The sequence below is a fragment of the Corvus moneduloides genome, chromosome 5 (genome assembly GCF_009650955.1).
Source record: "Corvus moneduloides isolate bCorMon1 chromosome 5, bCorMon1.pri, whole genome shotgun sequence".
Lineage (NCBI taxonomy): Eukaryota > Metazoa > Chordata > Aves > Passeriformes > Corvidae > Corvus > Corvus moneduloides.
This window is the reverse complement of record NC_045480.1, coordinates 15403953-15423133: the sequence shown is the minus strand read 5'-3', so window position 1 is coordinate 15423133 and position 19181 is coordinate 15403953. Positions and strand designations below refer to the sequence as shown.

Sequence of the window (19181 nt, the reverse complement as noted above, 5' to 3'; positions counted from 1 at the left end):
ATCCCTGTGCAGGCCATTTACTTAAGAGTTGGACTTCACAATCCTTGTGGGTCCCTTCCAACTCTGAATATTCTGTGAATCTGTGAATTCTTTCATGTGGAAGTAGATACAGGTTATAAATACATGTTCTGCATTTTTATTTTACTCTGTTCTCTGAAATAAGTAAATTTAGGTCCTGTCAGCAATAACATCAATAACTTCAGCTGTATTCTATGTACTTCTTAAAATTCCCATTGACTTCCTGTGAATTCAGGTTCATGTTTTTCAGTAGGAAATAAATAGAACATCATTAATTCAAGAAAGAAACTGTAGGAAGAAAGCGTATCAGGAAGAATAAAACAAACAAGTACACTGGCATTCTTATGGACATTATTTATTTGTTCATAATATCAGGCTAGCAAATAAATTTGAACCTCTATTGCACACTTATTCCCAAGCCTAATTTTTTTTTTTTTTGCTAAGGAATTTAGCTATGAAATCCATAAACTTCCTATTGTCATCTGAAGTTCATTGAGGAAGTTGTGCATCTGCCCACCAAAATGTTAGCTTTCTACCAACCAAAAAAAGGAAGATGCATTCATTATTTTCTGTAGTATACTCTCAGATCAAGTACTCCTTTCTCCTTTCCATAACAGTGCATAGTGTAGCAACATTACAACCTTCTCTTTCTTTCTTTCTTGTAAATCAGACCGAAGGGAAGAGCACTTTCACTTCCTTTATAGGATGGAATGTGGTGTCACAGGGATTCCTCCTTGGTGAGTAAGTCCTGATTTTCTTTTTCCTTCTGTGCTGTCAGCCAAATTCACACATCTACATGTAATCAGTAAAAAGACTGGTTACAAATGAATAGTATAGCTAAATTAACAAACATACCTCAAAGGAGAAACGAAGAGTTTTAATAATGAGCACAGGAAACTGATTCAGTGCTATTTGTGGTAGGTATATTTTCTTATGCAACTTAACATCATTGTGGAAATAGGATATAATTTGTGATCTTAGATTTAAAGCATTTTTCACATAGACTGCCTGAGGACCAATTTGGCCCAGTTTAAAAAAGGGTATCTTGGAAAAACTATAGCCCCTGCTGTACTTCAGTTTATAGTGCCTTAAGCTTTTTGACATGTCTTCTAAGTACTGCTTCAGTCAGGTTCATAGCAATATTTCTGTGTGTACTTAAAGCAGGTTTTTTGTAATGCTTAAGCTAAATCTCAGGGAGTTCTGAAAGTTCATCTTAGTATTAGACTTACAGGTGTTTCCCTGCATAATAAAATATAGCACTTTAGCATATGTTTGTTTACTGACTTGAGTTATATTTGATTCTGTTATTTAAAAAATAAAAGCTTAATGAAAGCTTATTCTAGTTGTCACTTATTTGAAACCTCGTTTTGTTTTTATTTTTTTTTTGAGACAGCTCTCATCGGGGCCTAACAGCAAGGTTGGTTTCATTTCATTCTTAGCATGGTCTCGTGCTATATTGTGTGCATGTAGAGGCTTTTTATTGTGTGAGAAATGCAATGCCACCTAATCTTGGCAAGCTCAGCTCTCAGTTTCTTAGAATTCTTCATTTGGGACATATTTTTCTTATAATCACAATTTTAAAACAGTGAAGTCCTGCATATTATAAGGTGCACCTCTTTTTAAAAATCTCAAACTGGAAATTGGATTTGATCAAAATAGCTTTTTTCCTGAAGCCAAACTTGAGCATAATTGTAGGAAAATATTTCCAATAGATCACATTGTCCATTCAAAAAAATTTTAGTGTGTAGTTATGTGGGCAAGTGTATCCTGCAGGCAGCCTTGCTTGGATTTTATTTTCCCTGACATCTTTACTTATGCTAACAGGAAAACATCCCCTTATGTGTTAATGTAATAATTTTTGTTAGTCCTTTATGTAAGATTAGAGATTTGCGACACCACAGTTCATTAAGGAAGGATACATTGAAGAATTGACAGTTTGATAAAGACTACATGCATAACAAAACCCTGTTGTTCAGTTTCTGTGCAAGTGTCTGTGATGTAAAATGGAGAAAGAAAAGATACCTAAGCAAAACTTTAACTAGACCATCATATCAATAACTGAAATATATTGTAAACCTCAATGGCTGCCTAACTGTTTGAAAGTGTTACAATTGAATAATGTAGTTAGGAAGGGTTTGCTGTAAAATACATGCTTAAACTTGTAACATGCCGGAAGACTTTTTCAGTGCATTATTAGCTGAACAATAAACCTATATAAAAAGGGTTTTTAAGTGTCTACATTTACAGAAACATTACTCTTACAAAAGCTTTAAATTTTATATGTATATATGTTATTAAGATGAAAATACCAGCCTAAAACATTTTTGCAGTGATAGTGTATTCATATCTTTAATGTATATATGACATCAGTATTGGAAATTTTATATGTGTTGACTTCAAAGGAGTAATTGTTTAGAGTAATCTGAATTATTTGGATGAGGCTAAATAGTCTAAACTAAAGGAACCAATTAAAATGCAGAAATTGTATAGATAAACAAGAAAAAAATCTTGAATGCCTGTTGATTTTTAAAAAACTAGCAAAACAATCAAAACCCAAACAACTCTAAAAGGTGACTGGAAAACCGTATGTAATCAGACTAGTGAAGAACTGAGGAGCACCAGGAGGCCTGGAAGACAAAAATAAAGAAATCATATGACAGTCTGTGCAGTTAAGTTTAAAATAATATATTCAGAGTGCATATGGGTTGGATGCCAAAGTAACTAAGTACAAGTGTACTTGTCTGCAGATTACACAATGTAGTGAAAGCACTGTTCATTTTGTAGTGACAGTTGCTGAAAAACATACCAGAAACAGCTATAGTGAGACTTTTTTTAGACTTTTTTATACAGCAAGAACAAATTTCTTTTTGTCCAGGTTGCATTTCATGTTCCAAATAGTTTAATGACTTTAAATTCAATAAGCAAGGCTTATTAAAATACCTAACACACAGTCTTGGTTTTTTTTTGGAAATTACTTGCTTAAGCATTAGCTACTTGTGATTTTGATCGTATTAAAGAGAAATGTAGGTAAACTGTGATTTATTTTTAATAGCGCTCTGCTTGATGCTGAGTAACTTCAGTTGTACAGCTGAAGAGTTTGGTGGTGTAGATACCAGTACTCTGAAAGCCTTGAGCTGATTTGCTTCTTCAATCAACTAAAGGGAAAATACTATGAAATCCATCATGCTGTTGAGTAGCAAACATTAAGGATCAGTAGAATGACCATCTGTGTAGTCATGGCCTGTATGGATGATTGAAACTAATGCTTTTTAACCAGTAGATGGAGACAGAATTCTTATTACAGTATAAAATGTGGATCATGGCATTTTGAGTATGATGTTAAATAGAAATACCTTGAAAATTACAGACGGGTAACTCGTTCCTTAAACTTTCACTTACTTAAGGAGTTTGCTTATGGTGAGCACTGGTTTTCCACACTAGATTTTTCTTCTTTTTTTGGATCGTAATGTAACACGATTTTGTAACATGGGATTTTTTTGCAAGTGTTACAAGTAATCTTGGGAAAAAAAAATTGTTGTTGTTGTTTTTCCTAAAATTCATCAAAGTTGTTTGCTTTTAGCTTTCCGAAGGGAGAAGGCATACACAGATCCGGTGGTTTTCTAAACAGAGGAAAGACTTGTATTTATACTTTCTAAGTTTGTCTCATGATGGACAAACCATAAATTGGAAAGTTTGAAGCATGAGTATTAAACCTAGATTTTTATTGTGTTGTAAAAAGTTGGTTTTTTCTGTAACAGACTGATATGCCCAGTTCCTAGTTCTTGGTTATTTCAGTCAGTGCATTGTAGAAATTATGCCATAGTTTGACTTTCAGCTGTTTTAAATACTGTGGGATAAGCATTGAGCTTGGCATGCTTCCTTTCTTAACAATTGACTGGGCTGAAGCAGAAGCATGGTGTGGAGTAGGAAGGTATAGTAGTATGGCTTGCACATCACTTTATGTTAAAATTAATAATAAGCTTGTATATCCCCTTAAGTATGCATTTCTGTGTTTATATTATTTTGAGAAGTAAGGCTTTGTTTCAGTGGAGATTTTCTGTCAATTTGTAGATGTAATGATAAGTACACCCAGAGGCTGAGGAGGTTGAACATCTTGTTAAGTACATGCTGTAGAATGTTGAAGTCTCTGTGTGGTTTTTTTCTGTATTGTCAAAATTTGCTGGTTAACATTACAGTGCGAGAGAGTCTCTGTAGAGGAATGCTTGGATTTTCACTGAATTCATGCAGATTGAAGGATCATCTCATGTTTAAACATTTTGGTGTATTCAGTGTTAGTAAAGCAAGATAAGATTGTACATAGTGGATAGTAGAAAGAATGGATAAGCCTTACTCTTTAGTTTAAAAGTACTTTGCTGTTTGAAGAAGTTTTAAAATTTGATTCCTTGATAGTCTAGGCTGTACAGCTGATGTGGGAACTTGAGACTTAGCATAATGAAACCACTTTTAAAATTCTGTAAAGAGCATCTTAAAGAGTATGACTTAAAGCAATAAATCTTTGAAGTAGTAATGGAATAATCATAGAATCATTGAATGGTTTGAGTTTGAAGGGACCTTAAGGATTACCAGTTCCCTGACATGGGGAGGGATACCTTCCACTAAGCCAGGTTGCTCAAATAATGGCAGAAAATAATAAGGTGAAAAGATATAAATCATGTATTGTAATAAGGTTCATTTAAAGGACAGTCCGGATGCCCTGAACCCTTTTATTTACTGGTTTGAGGTGTGAAAATTGTAATGTAAATTATATTCAGCCAAATTTTGAAACCATGTAACATTATTTCTGGAATCTAGTAGGATATTAGAGGAACTACATCTTGGACAAAGGCTCTCATGATACTATCTTCTAAGAGCAGAGTTCATTAAAGCCAGGCAAGTGTTAATATTTCACTCAGTTGTGCAGCATCACTGTATGCCTGGGATAGCTTTGAAGGAAAAGACTAACTGCTATCTGCAGAGCGATTCTACTGCTCACTGTTTTGTTACCTTGCTACCAGAATGATTAAAGTTGTGTAGTTGTAGTGCTCTTTAATTATTGTTCTCATTTTGTCACTCATGAGGAAAAAAGACCCATATGTAATTTTCATGTGAAATCTTTCTCTCTGTGTCATACTTCATACACAGCTGTAAAAATGGGAGTTGTTTGGAAGTGAGTTAAGCTGTTTCAGCTTCTCATACCTCTGTTCAATGGTTTCTAAAGTTGTACAATATCACACTCTGAGTTATCACATCGGCTCAGTAATGTTACTTCTTAAAACTTGGGTCCCTACTTTCAAGTGAGGTATTGAAATTACCAGCACTAAGCTATGTTTTCCTTGTTTGCTTCTTGACCTTTTTGTAGTTGTCATAGCTTGGACAATATGAGCTTTTTTATTTGTTTCTTTGAGATTCTGTAGTACTCATGATGTGCATGACTACAGCAGTATGAGTTTGTATGGGATATTAATCACGAGGTCTGATTAGTTAGTGCTTAAGATGTCCTGACAGTACTTTTTAGTGTTGGCATTGAGTAGTTACTGGAGACAATTAGTAAAAACATGCATTGAGAAAAATGAATGCAGAATGCTAGGATGCTATGACAGGCATGAAATCACATCAGCCTGTGTGTGTTTATATGTATTAAACAGCTTAATGCAAGGGATAGGAATGATTTCTGACAAATACAGCTTGAACCAGTGTGAGCCTGATCATACACTAAAACTGCAATGGTCAGCTCTCACTGAACCCTGACTACATCCTTTCATTACTGCAGGCTTTGCAGTCAGTTCTGTGTATTTGCCAAGAGGTGACAAAGCATTAGACTTAATCCATTTATTTGATTTCCTTGTCTTTGTAGGAAATAATTGTCCCTTTTCCATTTTATATTCAGAACCACACCTCAAAATCCTTTTGTAAATGTTATTAACCAGAGCGGAAGATGATTCTGCTACAATAAAAATGCTTCTATGGATTTATGCAGTAGACATGGTTAATCTCTCTCAATTGGAAACATGTTAGTGGTACGCTGTAGATTACTTGTTTAGTCAATATGAAGGGGTCTTTCCTAAGTGTACAATGAAAGAAAACTGGAATAGATTTTAAATGCCGGGATCATCTTACTCTTCTTACGTTCTGGAAAGTAGTTTTCTGTAGTTAATCTTTGCAGTAATCCCTTTTACTGAGTAGGGGGTTGAGATGCTGGCAGCTCTGCTGTCATCAAACTGAGGAATTGAAACCGTGGGGATATTTTTGTGACTAAGATGTTGTGGTTTAATCTCAGGCAGCAACTAAGTACCATGCAGCCACTCACTCCCTCCATCTCCCACCCATGGGGAACAGAATTGGAAAGTTAAGGTAAACCTCATGGGCTGAAATAAGAACAATTTAATAATTGAAACAAAATATGCTAATAATAATAATATTAAATATGCTAATAATAATAATAGTAATGATAAGCAGAAGGAGAGAGTCTAACAGAACCCAAGAGAAACAAGTGACAGAGTTGCTCATCAGCCACTGCCTGGTACCCAGCCAGTCCCTAAATAGTGATAGACCCTGTTCTGGGTAACTCCCCCAGTTTATATACTGTGTGTGATGCTCTGTGGTGTGGAATATCCCTTTGGCCAGTTTGGGACATCCTGTCCTGGGTACACTCTGTGCCAGCTTTCTGTGAAGCTCCTCACTAGCAGAGCATGAGACACTGAAAAACCCTTGACTCAGGGTAAACATTTCTTAGCAACAACCAAACCATTCAGTCTGTTATACACACTCTCATACTAAATCCAAAAAAACCCAGCTACTAAAAAGACAAGGCACTCTGTCCCAGCCCAAACCAGAACTCTTGTTCTGCAGTTGTCACAGCATTACTGCTGTTTTCTGCTTCTCATGTGGATAAGGAGTTATGTAGAACTTCGAATAGAACATTAATATATTGTATTTTTAATTAAAATGTCAGAAAAAATACTGTTTATTGCAGTTTTTTTTTCCTAGACATACAGACAGACTACTGAGAAGCTAAATCCAAGTCACCTTGAGAAGTAGGGCAAGAGGACTTCAAGTTGTGCCAGGGGAGGTTTAGATGGGATATTAGGAAAAATTTCTTCGCTAAAATGATTGTAAAGCAGTGGAACAGGCTGCTGCTCAGGGAGTGGTGGAATCACCATCTCTGGAGTTATTTAAAAGATGCATAGACTGTGGTTTAGTAGTGGACTTGGCTGTGATAGGTTAACAGGTGGACTCGATTATCTGAAAGGTCTTTTCCAACCTAAATGATTCTAAAATTCTCTAAAAACATTATTTGAATGGGATCTGTTCTGTAAAAGTTTAATTCCTGTAAAGCACAGCAATCAAGAGCAGTTGATCTGACTCTTTAAGGCAGCTTTTGAATTGAATCACAGTGATAATCAAGTTTGTTCTGTACGTAGCACATTCTGAAAATCTTTTAATCTTTCCAGTGTATAGGATACTGTGTGCAAGTTTGTATGAAACTTCACACAGTGTTAGTCTCCTGAGATAGTTTTCAGAGTTGACACCACCTTTAGAAGAACAGTTGTGCTCCTGATTGTATGTAGCCTCTTCTCAGAGTTTGTATTCCCCTGTGATGGTTGCTGTCTGCATTTATGTTGGCTTCTCCTGAGTTGGTTCTACTTGAGTGTGGTCATATGGATGAAAATCAGCACAAGCAGAAGAGTGATAGAGTTAACAGCTCAGAACATCTGCAACTTGTGACTGTACTGGTGGTTGAGCATCTTTGATGTTACTTGTAAGCCAGAAAACCTTTGACGTGATATTTTCAGTCTGTATTGATTTGTGGACATCAAAGCATTTTCCTGTGAGAATCTTTCTTGACTGCTTCAGAAGCTTCATAAACAGATTCTACTCACTAGTGCATATCAGTAAGAGACCATTCTGTCGTTAAAATTGGTACCTTACCAGACTTTTAAAAGACAAACTTTTGAAGCAGGTGTCTGTTTTGTTCATCAGGTTTTGTCTGCCAGGTACTCACTACTTCTCTAATCGTAAAGTAGTTGTTGGCTGGAAGAATGAAGATGCTAATTTTCTGAGTAATGAATTCTGATTCTCTTTTTCACGTGCTAAGGCCTGGCATTACTATTGTGGAATAATAGCACGTCCTTTACCACCGTATCCCTGTCTGTATGTCAGAGTTTGAGTGTTGGCTGGGAGACTTGTACAGAAATGACTGAATATATTCCAAAATGGAAGCACACTGGAGAAAAAAGAATATGCTGTTACTCAGCATATGAGCAGTAATCATAATCATGGGCTTGTTTAAGTCCTGTGAACATTTCAATATATACTATTATATTTTAATAAGTATAATCATTTAAGTCAGATGTAGTTAAATAAGGCAGTAAACTTTCAAAGTGTGATTTTGCAGGTTGGGGAGGGTGCATTTTTTCTGTGTCATGCAAAGACAGTCATAGGCTTCTTAAGCAGTGGGCAAAACGTGCGTGTTCAGTTTAATTTTTTTTATTGGTGTTTGCAGTTAAAACTCAGTTTGTGGGCTGAAGAAAGGAAGCAAATTCACTGAGGCATTTTTTCGAGGACTTAGGCTGAAATAAGATGTGGTGTGGATATTGTTTGTTACTGGATGACTTCTGAAAGCAAGAAAATATCTCTTAGGGGAGAGGAAACCACTGTAAGCAGTTCTGGTATGCTGGACTAGGTTGAATTCTTTTATTCAGAATGTAATTAATTTTAATGCAGTTAATGAAGTAAAAAGTATATAATAAAAGTAGCAGTTGCTCTCTGTAGAAAGCGGAATACTGTAAATCGGGGAGTTCTGGAAACTTTCTTGCTCATACTCCCAGCAAGAGCACGACCTATTTGCCTGGAATGTCACTGTGTGGTTCCAGGAGTGATATAATGCATGAATGCCGTTTTCAGGGCGTTTTTCTTTCAAATGGAAAACAACAAAGAAACCCAAAGTACAGCACTCCAGCTGTGGCTTAAATAGAATGAGTGAGGTAGCAGGGATTTTTGACTTCTCTGCAGGTCTGTAGAATGACTCCAGAGGTCATAAGTAACTGTTTGGATTTTTTTTTACAAGATAACTCTTAATTTTTTCTAAATGTGTTATCAGTTCATGGGAATATTGCCTAACCACTGGATGGCCTACTGATTTAAGAATACAGAAATTGAAAATTAGTATCTTAAGTTCTGCTAATTGCTTCCAACTTCTTTGAAACATTAATTTCTGTAAAAGCATTTCAATGTATTTAAAAAATAGTATATGTAATAGAAATTATTCCTCCTTCTTTTTGTGTTTGATTCTCAACCTTTTGATGTAATTCAAAGGCTTTTTAACTGCTTTGCATCCTATTAATACTAAACTAAATAAATAGACAAGTGAATACTGCCTTGCAATTTTATTGTGCTTATGGCTACTGTTGTGGGAATTGAGATAAAGCTGTTTTCTTCCTGTAGTTTTACTTTATAGGAAGAAATTGTGTAATGATTCCTTTAGTCTCCTGGGTTACTCATGGGTCTATAGATAGAAAAGTTCTGCATTTGGTTCACAATCAGCCTCAAGCTCTGATGTCAAATTGTTTGCGTTTACTGCTGCAGAGCTTAGAGCTAAATGAAGATACAGAATTTACTACCTGTTCCTCAGCATCTGGTTCATTATACTGAAATTGAAGATGACGGCTTCATTTCTTTTTGATCATAGTGAATACAATTTCTGTACCTGAGGAAGTCAAAATCATAGAATTGGCTGGAAGAGGGAAGGTCAATTAGAAACCAAAGGGCACGCATGCAGAAGGTTATTAATAAGTGGGAGCTCTCAACAAATACAGTGTTTTAATTACAGGGATGTGGTGAGTAAGAGACTGTGATCCTGTTCATGAGTGTGATCTATAAATGTGTATCATGATCATGGTGTTGGAGTGAAGGGCAGGGGAAGGGGCATAATAAATGACATTAAAATATATCCATGATGAACAGCTTCTGTGAATTCATATCGACTTAGTAACATCTGTATTTTGTGGGTATATGACATTTAGTGGAGCTTTTTGCCCTTTGTATTTCAGTGACAGACGTTTGCTACAACCTGCTCAGGTATGTGACATTCTCAAAGGAGTTATACTGGTCATCTGCTACTTCATGATGCACTATGTTGACTACTCTATGATGTATCATCTGATAAGGGGACAGTCTGTCATAAAGCTCTACATCATCTATAACATGCTTGAGGTAAGAATGTTGGCATCAGAATATGAAGCATGCTTTTTTCAGACTATCTAAAATATTTTGTATTACAGTAGTTGTACTTAGCATGTGGCACAGGTGGTATTCTCACAAATCTGCACACACCTATGATAATAAGCCTAGATGCCATGAAACAGTCAGGTTTGTGAACAGTAAGTTTTTAGATACTGCTTCATAATGCCTGATTTATGGAGCTTAGTAATTTCATAGCAAGAAACTTGAGAAATGGAAACAGAAGAAGTGTCTTATGAAATGTCAGGGAGCGAATGAGATTTTGAACTTGCCAAGAAAAGTAGAAACTGTTGATTTGAAATAATTATAAGATCCCAAGAGAGAGCAAAGAAGGAGGATAATAGAAAACATGGAATTTGGGTTTTAATTCATCATTATGGAAATACAGCTTTCATTGTATGCAAGGACACCTATTACTGCTTAACCTCAGTCCTGGCTAGCAGACGAAAACCTGAGTATGTAAGCAATAGGGTGAATGAATGTAGTGACACAAGAGAAGGAAATTCTGTTTTGGGAGATACGAGAAATTCTGGCAAAAAAACCCCAGTTTCTGTTTTGCTGTTAATGTAAAGTATAAGATTTTTATTGTACTTCTATGATCAATGGTTCACAAAGTAAATGTTTACATAGCTGCAATCTTACCTCCATCCTGTAAATATAGGACATAGTAGGAATACAACCTCTTAAAAGGACTCAATCAGAGCTTTGTACACAAAAGTTACTCTGCTAGGATTCCGGGATTTCTGAATGACATATTAATCTTTGTTTGAACATCTGTTGTACGTTTGTTTGAAGACTGCTGAAACAGGGTTACACTCTGCAAAATATGAATATTTTGTCAGAAGGCATTTGTTCTTTCCTCATAAAATGTGAAAATATTGCATAAGGAACACACTTTGTTATACTAAGTGAAATAAATATCTTACAAGCCACCTCAGTTGTTTATTCATAGGTTTTTTGTTGTCTTTGATTTTACATTTGCTGGAAAACATGTACAAATATAAATTGGCACTGAGTTACTATCTGGATTTTAGTTGTGTGGGGAAATATCCATATATAGTTTCATAATTGATGAGAGATTATCACTTACTAAATAAATCCATGTGCTCAAGATAGTAATTTCTCTCTATTTCAAGACTACTTCAAATCATGCTTGTACTTTCTCAGCTTTATGTGCTTACTACATAATTTGAAGCAATACTGCAGTGTTTCCTATGAATTGGAAGCCATGTGCCATTCTGGAATGAGGAATTGAATTACTTTGCTGTGTTTGGCAGAACAAAAATCGTGTGTTTTGACTAAAGAAAGTGCTGCATGAGTTTGTTCCTTTTAGGAAAGGGGGAAGTCTGTTACTACTCATGGTTATTAGAAAAATGATATTAGTCTTTGAATTTGGAAACAGTATTTAACTTCCATGGTGTCTCATGAAACCCAACATGCCAAGCAGAGTGCATGTTTTTAAGGGGCTTTTTTTTACCATGACGGGTTGCAGCAATATTATCAGAAAATGTTCGTGGGATCCCACTGAAAGACTTGGTTGATAGTCAGCTTTCAACAGTTTGACTATTGGCTTGCTTAGACTACTCTGGTGATTTTTATTAAAAGTCTTTGCTAGTGATGCAAGCAGTGCTTTTTAAGGAACTGTTAATATGCTTTTTTTTAAGCAATGCACTTTACATTTTTTCACAAGTTTTCAAAATAAGGAAGATCTTTTTAGTTTAATTAAATCACTGAGCAGCAGAGATGTTTACAATGTCCTAATGTTTTCGGCTGTCGGCAAGTCCAGGGAGTAGTGTCCTGGAGAGATATGAGGAATGCAAAATCTTCAAATTATGTGCTGAATGCTCCCAACTGACAGGCTAAGGGGAGCATTCAGCATATTTGGCTTAAATGACACTTTTCTTTTTTAGATTCAGACCCACCGGCTCCTGCTCCTTGTGAAGCCCCAGTGTGCGTTATGCTGGTGACAGCACTCACCATGGAATTCTGCTGGAGCCTGGAGCCGGCATGTAGGGTTTAGGTAAGTCATATTTGGAAAAGCAAGCAACAATATTGTGTGGTGGGTTTTAATATTTTCTATCCTTTCAGCAAAGAACCAAGGACTGCTTAAATAGAAAGGAAAGCAAAGCTACTATTTTATCTATTAAAACCCTCACAATATTGTGAACAAAAACTTACCAAACTCTTAAGCATTCTGTAGCTGATGTTACTACACCAGCTATAATTACTCAATGGGTCATCACAATGAGCAGGAAGCAAATAATGCAGACAATCTCAATTTACAAAATCTAAAAGCCGAAAACAGTGCCACTGTAAATATCTCTCAAACTGATGGGGTTGGGATTCAGATTTATGATAATTCATCAGCTCATGGTTTTGTTCATTTTATTTCATAGGTGATTCCTAGAGTGCAGCACATTGTATATTTACTTGAGGCATCCTGTAAAATTTCGTTTTAATTCAATTTTAATATTTTAGGAAACTTCATTCAGTAGTAGTGTCTTGAATAAATATGACTTCTCTCACTTCAGTATCTTTACCTTGAGAACACTTAATTTAAAAAGTCAGGAAATGATTCTAAGTCAAGGTTTATTTGTGTTGTCCTAGGAACTTACTTTCTATTTAGTAGGATCAATATTTGCAGGTACATTGTGCACCTGGTTCTGCATTGCTGCTACGTTGACTTAACATTTCCAAAATTGTTGTTTTACAGAAAGACACTAAGAGAAAATACTACTTGCCTTTCTTAAGTAGAGATAATCAGTTTTTCATCTATAACTGTTTCCATTTGGTTGAATTAGTGAGCAGTGAGAGATAGCTCTTTTTTTAAGCCAGACGTATACCAAGTTTAATTTTTGAAGTTCTGGTTTTGTTGGCCTGTGCAGCTTGGTTTTAAAATGACTGAAATGCAGTGTATAGGCAGAAAAAACGTTCTTCCATGTAATGATTTTTAGTTTTATATGTTTGCTGCTGATGAAATGTTGGGAACTGGTGGAGCTCCCTGTGACCTTTCTTGCTGTGGTATTAAATTACAAGTTCAAAATGCTGTCCATATGTTTTCTATATTTAGAATTACTGCCAGAGGGTCTTTTTTCTATTTGTGCCTATATTCTTTGGATTACGCTTCAGGTGTCTGTTTTTTCAGCGTATTTTCCCTTTTTGGCAGACTTTCAAGTCCCTCTTAATCGCTTGTTTTTGTGTTATAGTACTTTTAGTTTTGAGTTCTGCTTTATGCGGACATTTACATTAAGTATATACTTCAGTATATAGAAAGCAGTCGAGCCAAGTCTAATTCAGTCTTTTTTGTACCTGTAAGCAAATGTTACCCGTCATCTGGAATTCACTTTTCATTGTTGGGGGTTTTTTCCTATTAAGCCCAGAGGGATGGGGAAAAACATTTAAGGTAGTTTAACACAAGATACATACTGCTTTATCAAAGGCTGAGGTTTGAACTGTACTTGAATGTCTTTCAAGAAAGCATCTAAGATAACAATATTATGATTATTTATTACAAATACTGTTGCAAAGGGAATAGTAAGATTGAAAGGGAAAGTAAACTGATGAATATACAAAAGGAACAGGGTTGCTGTGAAATCCAGAGTGAAAATGGAATAAGTAAGAAATCAAAAGTGATAGATATGTGAAACTTTTTTTAGATTGAGCTGTACTTCTAGATTGAATTGTTCTTGAACTGCGCGTACTCAAGTGTTGGAGAGAAAGGTAGGCAGTAAAAGGCAGTAAAGTTGTTCTTGTTTAGGTGGCTGATCGTCTGATTTCTTCATTTGGACAAGATATTTTGGATGCTCTTTATTGGACAGCTACAGAACCTAAGGAAAGAAAAAGAGCTCACATAGGTGTGATTCCTCACTTCTTCATGGCAGTGCTGTATGTCTGTATCCTTTTTCTTTGATAAATCACAAAATTTTCCTAAGCTAAATTACTGAGTAATTGCTCTGCATTATTTTACTTTAATACATTTGAAAAATTGATAGTATTCCTAAATCAGTGTTCCTTTACTTGAAAAGTAAGACTGCCAGTACCACCTGCTTTAAAAAAAAATCCCTTCAGAATGCTGAATGGTGTACCTATAGTAAAATGACAAACCATAATTGGGTAGTTCATGGAAAATTTTTGTTTCTGATTTGTATTTGAGTATTTTGGGCCACAGGGCCCTGAAGATAGTGGGATTTTGTTATTTAGTGGAATGTTAAATGCATCTAGCTTGAACATATTTTCTTGAAGGGATAAACTCATACATATGCGGGATGCAAATGTTCTTAGTATGAAGTAACCTTACAATGAATTGATGAATCTAAAGAGATACCATAGTCCAATAGTTTTGGTGATGAATTTGGAATTCTTACAATTTTTCCCTATTTTCTCTGAAATCTTTAGGCTAATTCTGTATCTTTACCTCAGATTTTTTTCTTCAGGTTGTATTGATGTTTCTCATGACTTATGTCATTGGGTTCTTTTAGAACAAGAAAAATTAGCATCATTATTACATGCTACAAAACACTGTGGGTATATTACATACATGTAAGCGTTGTCTTGCTGTAAGTCTGGTTTACAGGGATATGGAAACTTTCCTGTTAAACTTTGAAAGCAAAATAGGAAATTTGAGGTTCAATGCTCTTCAGTACTGTTGTGCAGAAAAATTATTTCAAATATGCTTCCTTAACCCTGCTATGCAGTCCTGCATGCTATTCTTATAATGGTTCAAGCAACAACCCTTAATGTGGCCTTCAACTCCCACAATAAATCACTGCTTACCATCATGATGTCCAATAATGTAAGTGTGTAGCTTTATTATATAGCTACCCTAATTTGTTTCAGAATCCCTTGTCTTTGTGTATCAAATGTCTTAAATATTAATATTTTAACATATTTTTGATAACATTATTTGTTTATATCAGTTTTTTATCAGTAAAAACTAATTAACTGTTTCTAAAAATTGCAGTTTGTCGAAATAAAAGGAAGTGTTTTCAAGAAGTTTGAGAAGAACAATCTTTTTCAAATGTCAAATAGTGGTATGTATAGCAGTGCTGATCAGGAGAAAATGTAAAGAAAAGCTGTTTATTTAATTCATTAATGTATTTAATGTATTCAATGTGTTTAATATTATTCTTACTATAATTACTTTACCTTGATGAATTTGAGTGTTCTGACTTGCATTCCTCATCACCCCTTTTACTCTTTGGTTCAGTGGGATGAAACGGAGATCCACTTCAAGGAACACTGTTGCTCCTTTTATGGCAAGTTTTTATTTGAGGTGCTAAAACAGCCTAGTGGCTTTGTGCTGAAGTACCCATGCTTCCAAGTGATCAAGTCTTCTGTTTTCAAAAAGTTAACTTCATAGTGTGCTATATTGACAGTGATCTCAGAATGCATGTTGTTGCGTGGCTGTGAGGGTGGATCTTGAAATACCTCTCACCTAACCCTAAACAAACAAGCAAAAAAAAAATCCCAATCAAATAAAACCCCAACCAAACAAAAACCAATGTAACAAAGTAGCTGGCATGTGATGGAAATACCAGAGATTAGTCTAATTTTTTAATATGCTCTCAAGGTAATAGTAGAGGGTACTTAGGAAACATGCTTCTGGCACTGGGAACTCGTACTCAGTGTGTCTCATGAGGAAAAGCTGTTCAGGTACCCTTTGATGGAGATTCTTTGTCATACTGGTATCAGCCATTTGAAATATTTATTGAATTTGTGATTTCAAAGCCAGTAGGAGCGATTGCACTTTAATGTTGTGCTAGAGCTTCTTTGCTTGTAGTAGTTTTGTAGAATCTTAGAATGGCCTGAGCTGGAAGCGACCTCAAAGATCATCTCGTTCCAACCCCCCCCTGCCATGGGCAGGGACGCCTTCTGCTAGACCAGGTTGCTCAGGCTCCCATCCACCCTGGCCTTGAGCATTCCAGGGATGGGGCATCCACAGCTTCTCTGGGCAGCCTGTTCCAGTGCCTCACCACCCTCACATTGAAGAATTTCTTCAATATATCTGATTTGAATTTCCCCACTTTCATTTATACATATGAGCAAAGAAAATAGAATATTTTTTTTTCATTCCAGCTTACAGATTTTAAACCAGATAACTCAAATGTGCAATAGGTTAAAAAAAAATAGCTACTTACTTAAAAACAGGTGATTCATATTTTTGTATCATGAGTTAAATTTTCAACAGGCTTACATCAGGTGTTGAGTTCTGAATATTGATGTGACTTTTGTCTTAATTCATCTGCAAACTGCAATATTACATTGCAAATGTTTTGTAGTTCTTTGGATGAAAGGCTATTTACATAAAACCTTAAATATATCACAGAAATTATAGAACAGAAATTTTAAGCTACCTCATAGATGCTGTTAAACCCCACCAAAAAGATCTTCCTGGCTGTGTTGATAATCTGTTTATTCTGTGATAATAGTATTATTTTTGGTTCCAAGATTTAATTACTTACATTTTTTAAATCAGAGGTATTTAACTTTACAGTGAGAATGCTAAAAGTGAAATTTACTTAAGTATTGACAGAAAACCTAGATAAGGTTTCTTATTAATGCAGGAAATAGTTACAGCTATGGATCTAGCTCTCCTACCTAAAGGTGAGGCCTCTTTTGTGTTGAAATAAAGAAGGGACTGATATTAGAAATTGTTAGTAATTTTCCTCCATAAAAAGAAAAGGATATCAATATTTTATTGCTGGACATTAGTATTGAAGGCCCATAATAGCAGTATCAGGTCGCCCTTTATCAGTTGATAGAAGTATTGCCATTCATTAGACAGTGTGGGGATGGAAGCAGTGAGTACATACATAGAAGAGTGCACAAAACAAGCTAATTTATTCCTTTCAAGCAGATAACTTTTCCTGAAACACTTTTCAGTATGGTTATAAATAGCAGTGTTTTTCTTCACAGAGATAAATAACAGGCAGGTTTTTAGTAGAAATTTTCACCTCTTTTGAACTTGAACAGGTTTACTGCATCACAGCTTCAGTAAGGATAGAACAATATTGTTTCAATTCATGTATTCTGATCACTTTGGTATCCTTTAAATGTTTCATTTGATGCAGCTGAAATGATGGTGCATCTTGTGTTGGCATGCTATACCAATACTTTATCCTACCCTGGAACTGAGGCTATGGTCCTGTCAGCTGAGCTTCCAGTTACCCTTTGGAGTGTCTTGTGTGTCCTAGAACACAGTGTGGTTAAACTGCATGCCTGGACTGAACTAAACTTCTGAAAGGAAACACTAAATCTAAGCACTCCCATATATTTCCCACCTTTCTCTGCTTCTTCTAGTAGTTTTCTGAGGTCTGCAGTTGGCTGTAGGGCAGTGATGGCAGCAGTAGCTGATTAAGCTTGGACACAGTGAATGGATTCCGTGCCCCACGTTTTCTGGGACTCAGCTCAAAATATTACTGTTGTCAAATGTGTTTTCAATTCAATGTAAAGGTACTGATTAATACACAGTAGCTAAATATAGTTATTCTTGAGGGGAACAATATGAATCTCACAGGGGCATCTGAGGAATTTCCCATGAGCAGGTGAAACTCCCTTCTCATTTAACAAGTTAATCAAAAGAAAAATATGATGTAGGAGAAAAGATAAGCAATGACCACAAGAGTAGATACTGTGTTCAAGGGAAGTTACTACAACTAGAATTCAAAAGCAAGTTGTGTGTGAAAACAGAAATGAACTGTCCAGTACTTTCTAAGACACGTCCTGTATCACACGTTGGAATACCTTGCTGAGCCCTGCCTGGCTCAAGCTTTTATGTAGGAAGACATCAGGATAGGAAGAGCCACCGAACTACCAGTTTAGATCTGGAAATTGTGAAATCATTTTCACTTGGCATCGTGCTCAGCCCCAGTCGGTGGATAGCAAGCTGATGTGTGGCTGTACTATTTTTCCCAGTGTTTACATTTCTGGACTTAGTGTCGATGGAGTCAGTGATCTTTCTCACCTTGGTATGACTGTTTAAAATTCTGCTTCAACAGCCAATTCAGTAAACCTTCAAGACTAAAATAACTGTGAATCATCTACATAAAAATTAATTGAATAGGACATGACATATACATTGGTTAATTGCTACCTAATAAAACTAAACCTGTTATCTTTTAGGGGCAGGTCAGCAAAGACCTTGGGGCTTGTATAGCTGCTTGAGACTGCAGCTACAGAGTCTGTGATTTCAGCCTTGCTGCTCCCGCAGCTTTGATTTTTCAGCTGCAGCAAAACTACTTTTGCATTGTCACCCTGACTTTTACAAGGAAATTTATGTACACCCAGGCAATCTAAACACTGTGGCCATTTGAAAACACTTCTCTACAGAAGGCAAGAAAACCTTTTATTTGTTGTTTCAGGAAGAAATATTTCCCTAAATTTAAATAGTATATTCTCTTTTTGAAATAGTTATCTGTAAACTAATTTTTTAGGGTCAGGATTAGAGAACAAGGGGACCAAATTATGAAGAGAAGCTCTTCCATCACTGCTGAAAGCCCAGCATGCTGCCTTCCTTTATGCTTTTAAATGTCTTATTTTAATTTCAAGCTGTGGTCTAAATTAAGTTTTTTCACGAAATTCAATTTTACCTCATACAGAGAAGTACATTAGATGTAGTGCATTAGGTTATTTCCTTCAGTTGGATGTTAGGCGTGACTCTTCCTTGTTTTTTAGATCTCTTGTCTCAAAAATTTAACATACTTATTCTGAACTTTGACAAACTTCAGTTTTCTTCTTTATAGATACGTACTTTTTTGCTTCTCTGTTCTTTCTTCTTGGTTCCAAATTTATCAGTCTCTTTGATCACAATATTGAATAGACTTTATTTTTACCTTTGGTCTTTGAAATTCAAACTGCTTTCTCATGTGACTTTAGGTTTTTTTAATACCATTATTCTAATCATTTTAAGGATGAGGGATTTAGGG

At 35.7% G+C, this 19181-nt stretch overlaps 1 protein-coding gene across 1 annotated transcript in view; it reads left to right on the top strand.

Moving 5' to 3' along the window:
• TAPT1 (transmembrane anterior posterior transformation 1) overlaps positions 1–19181 on the top strand; it is a 51026-nt gene that overhangs the window by 12754 nt on the left and 19091 nt on the right. The window contains 4 exon segments of the mRNA XM_032108917.1: positions 10068–10230; positions 14015–14150; positions 14952–15049; positions 15218–15287. Coding sequence (XP_031964808.1) covers positions 10068–10230; positions 14015–14150; positions 14952–15049; positions 15218–15287 — 467 coding nt within the window.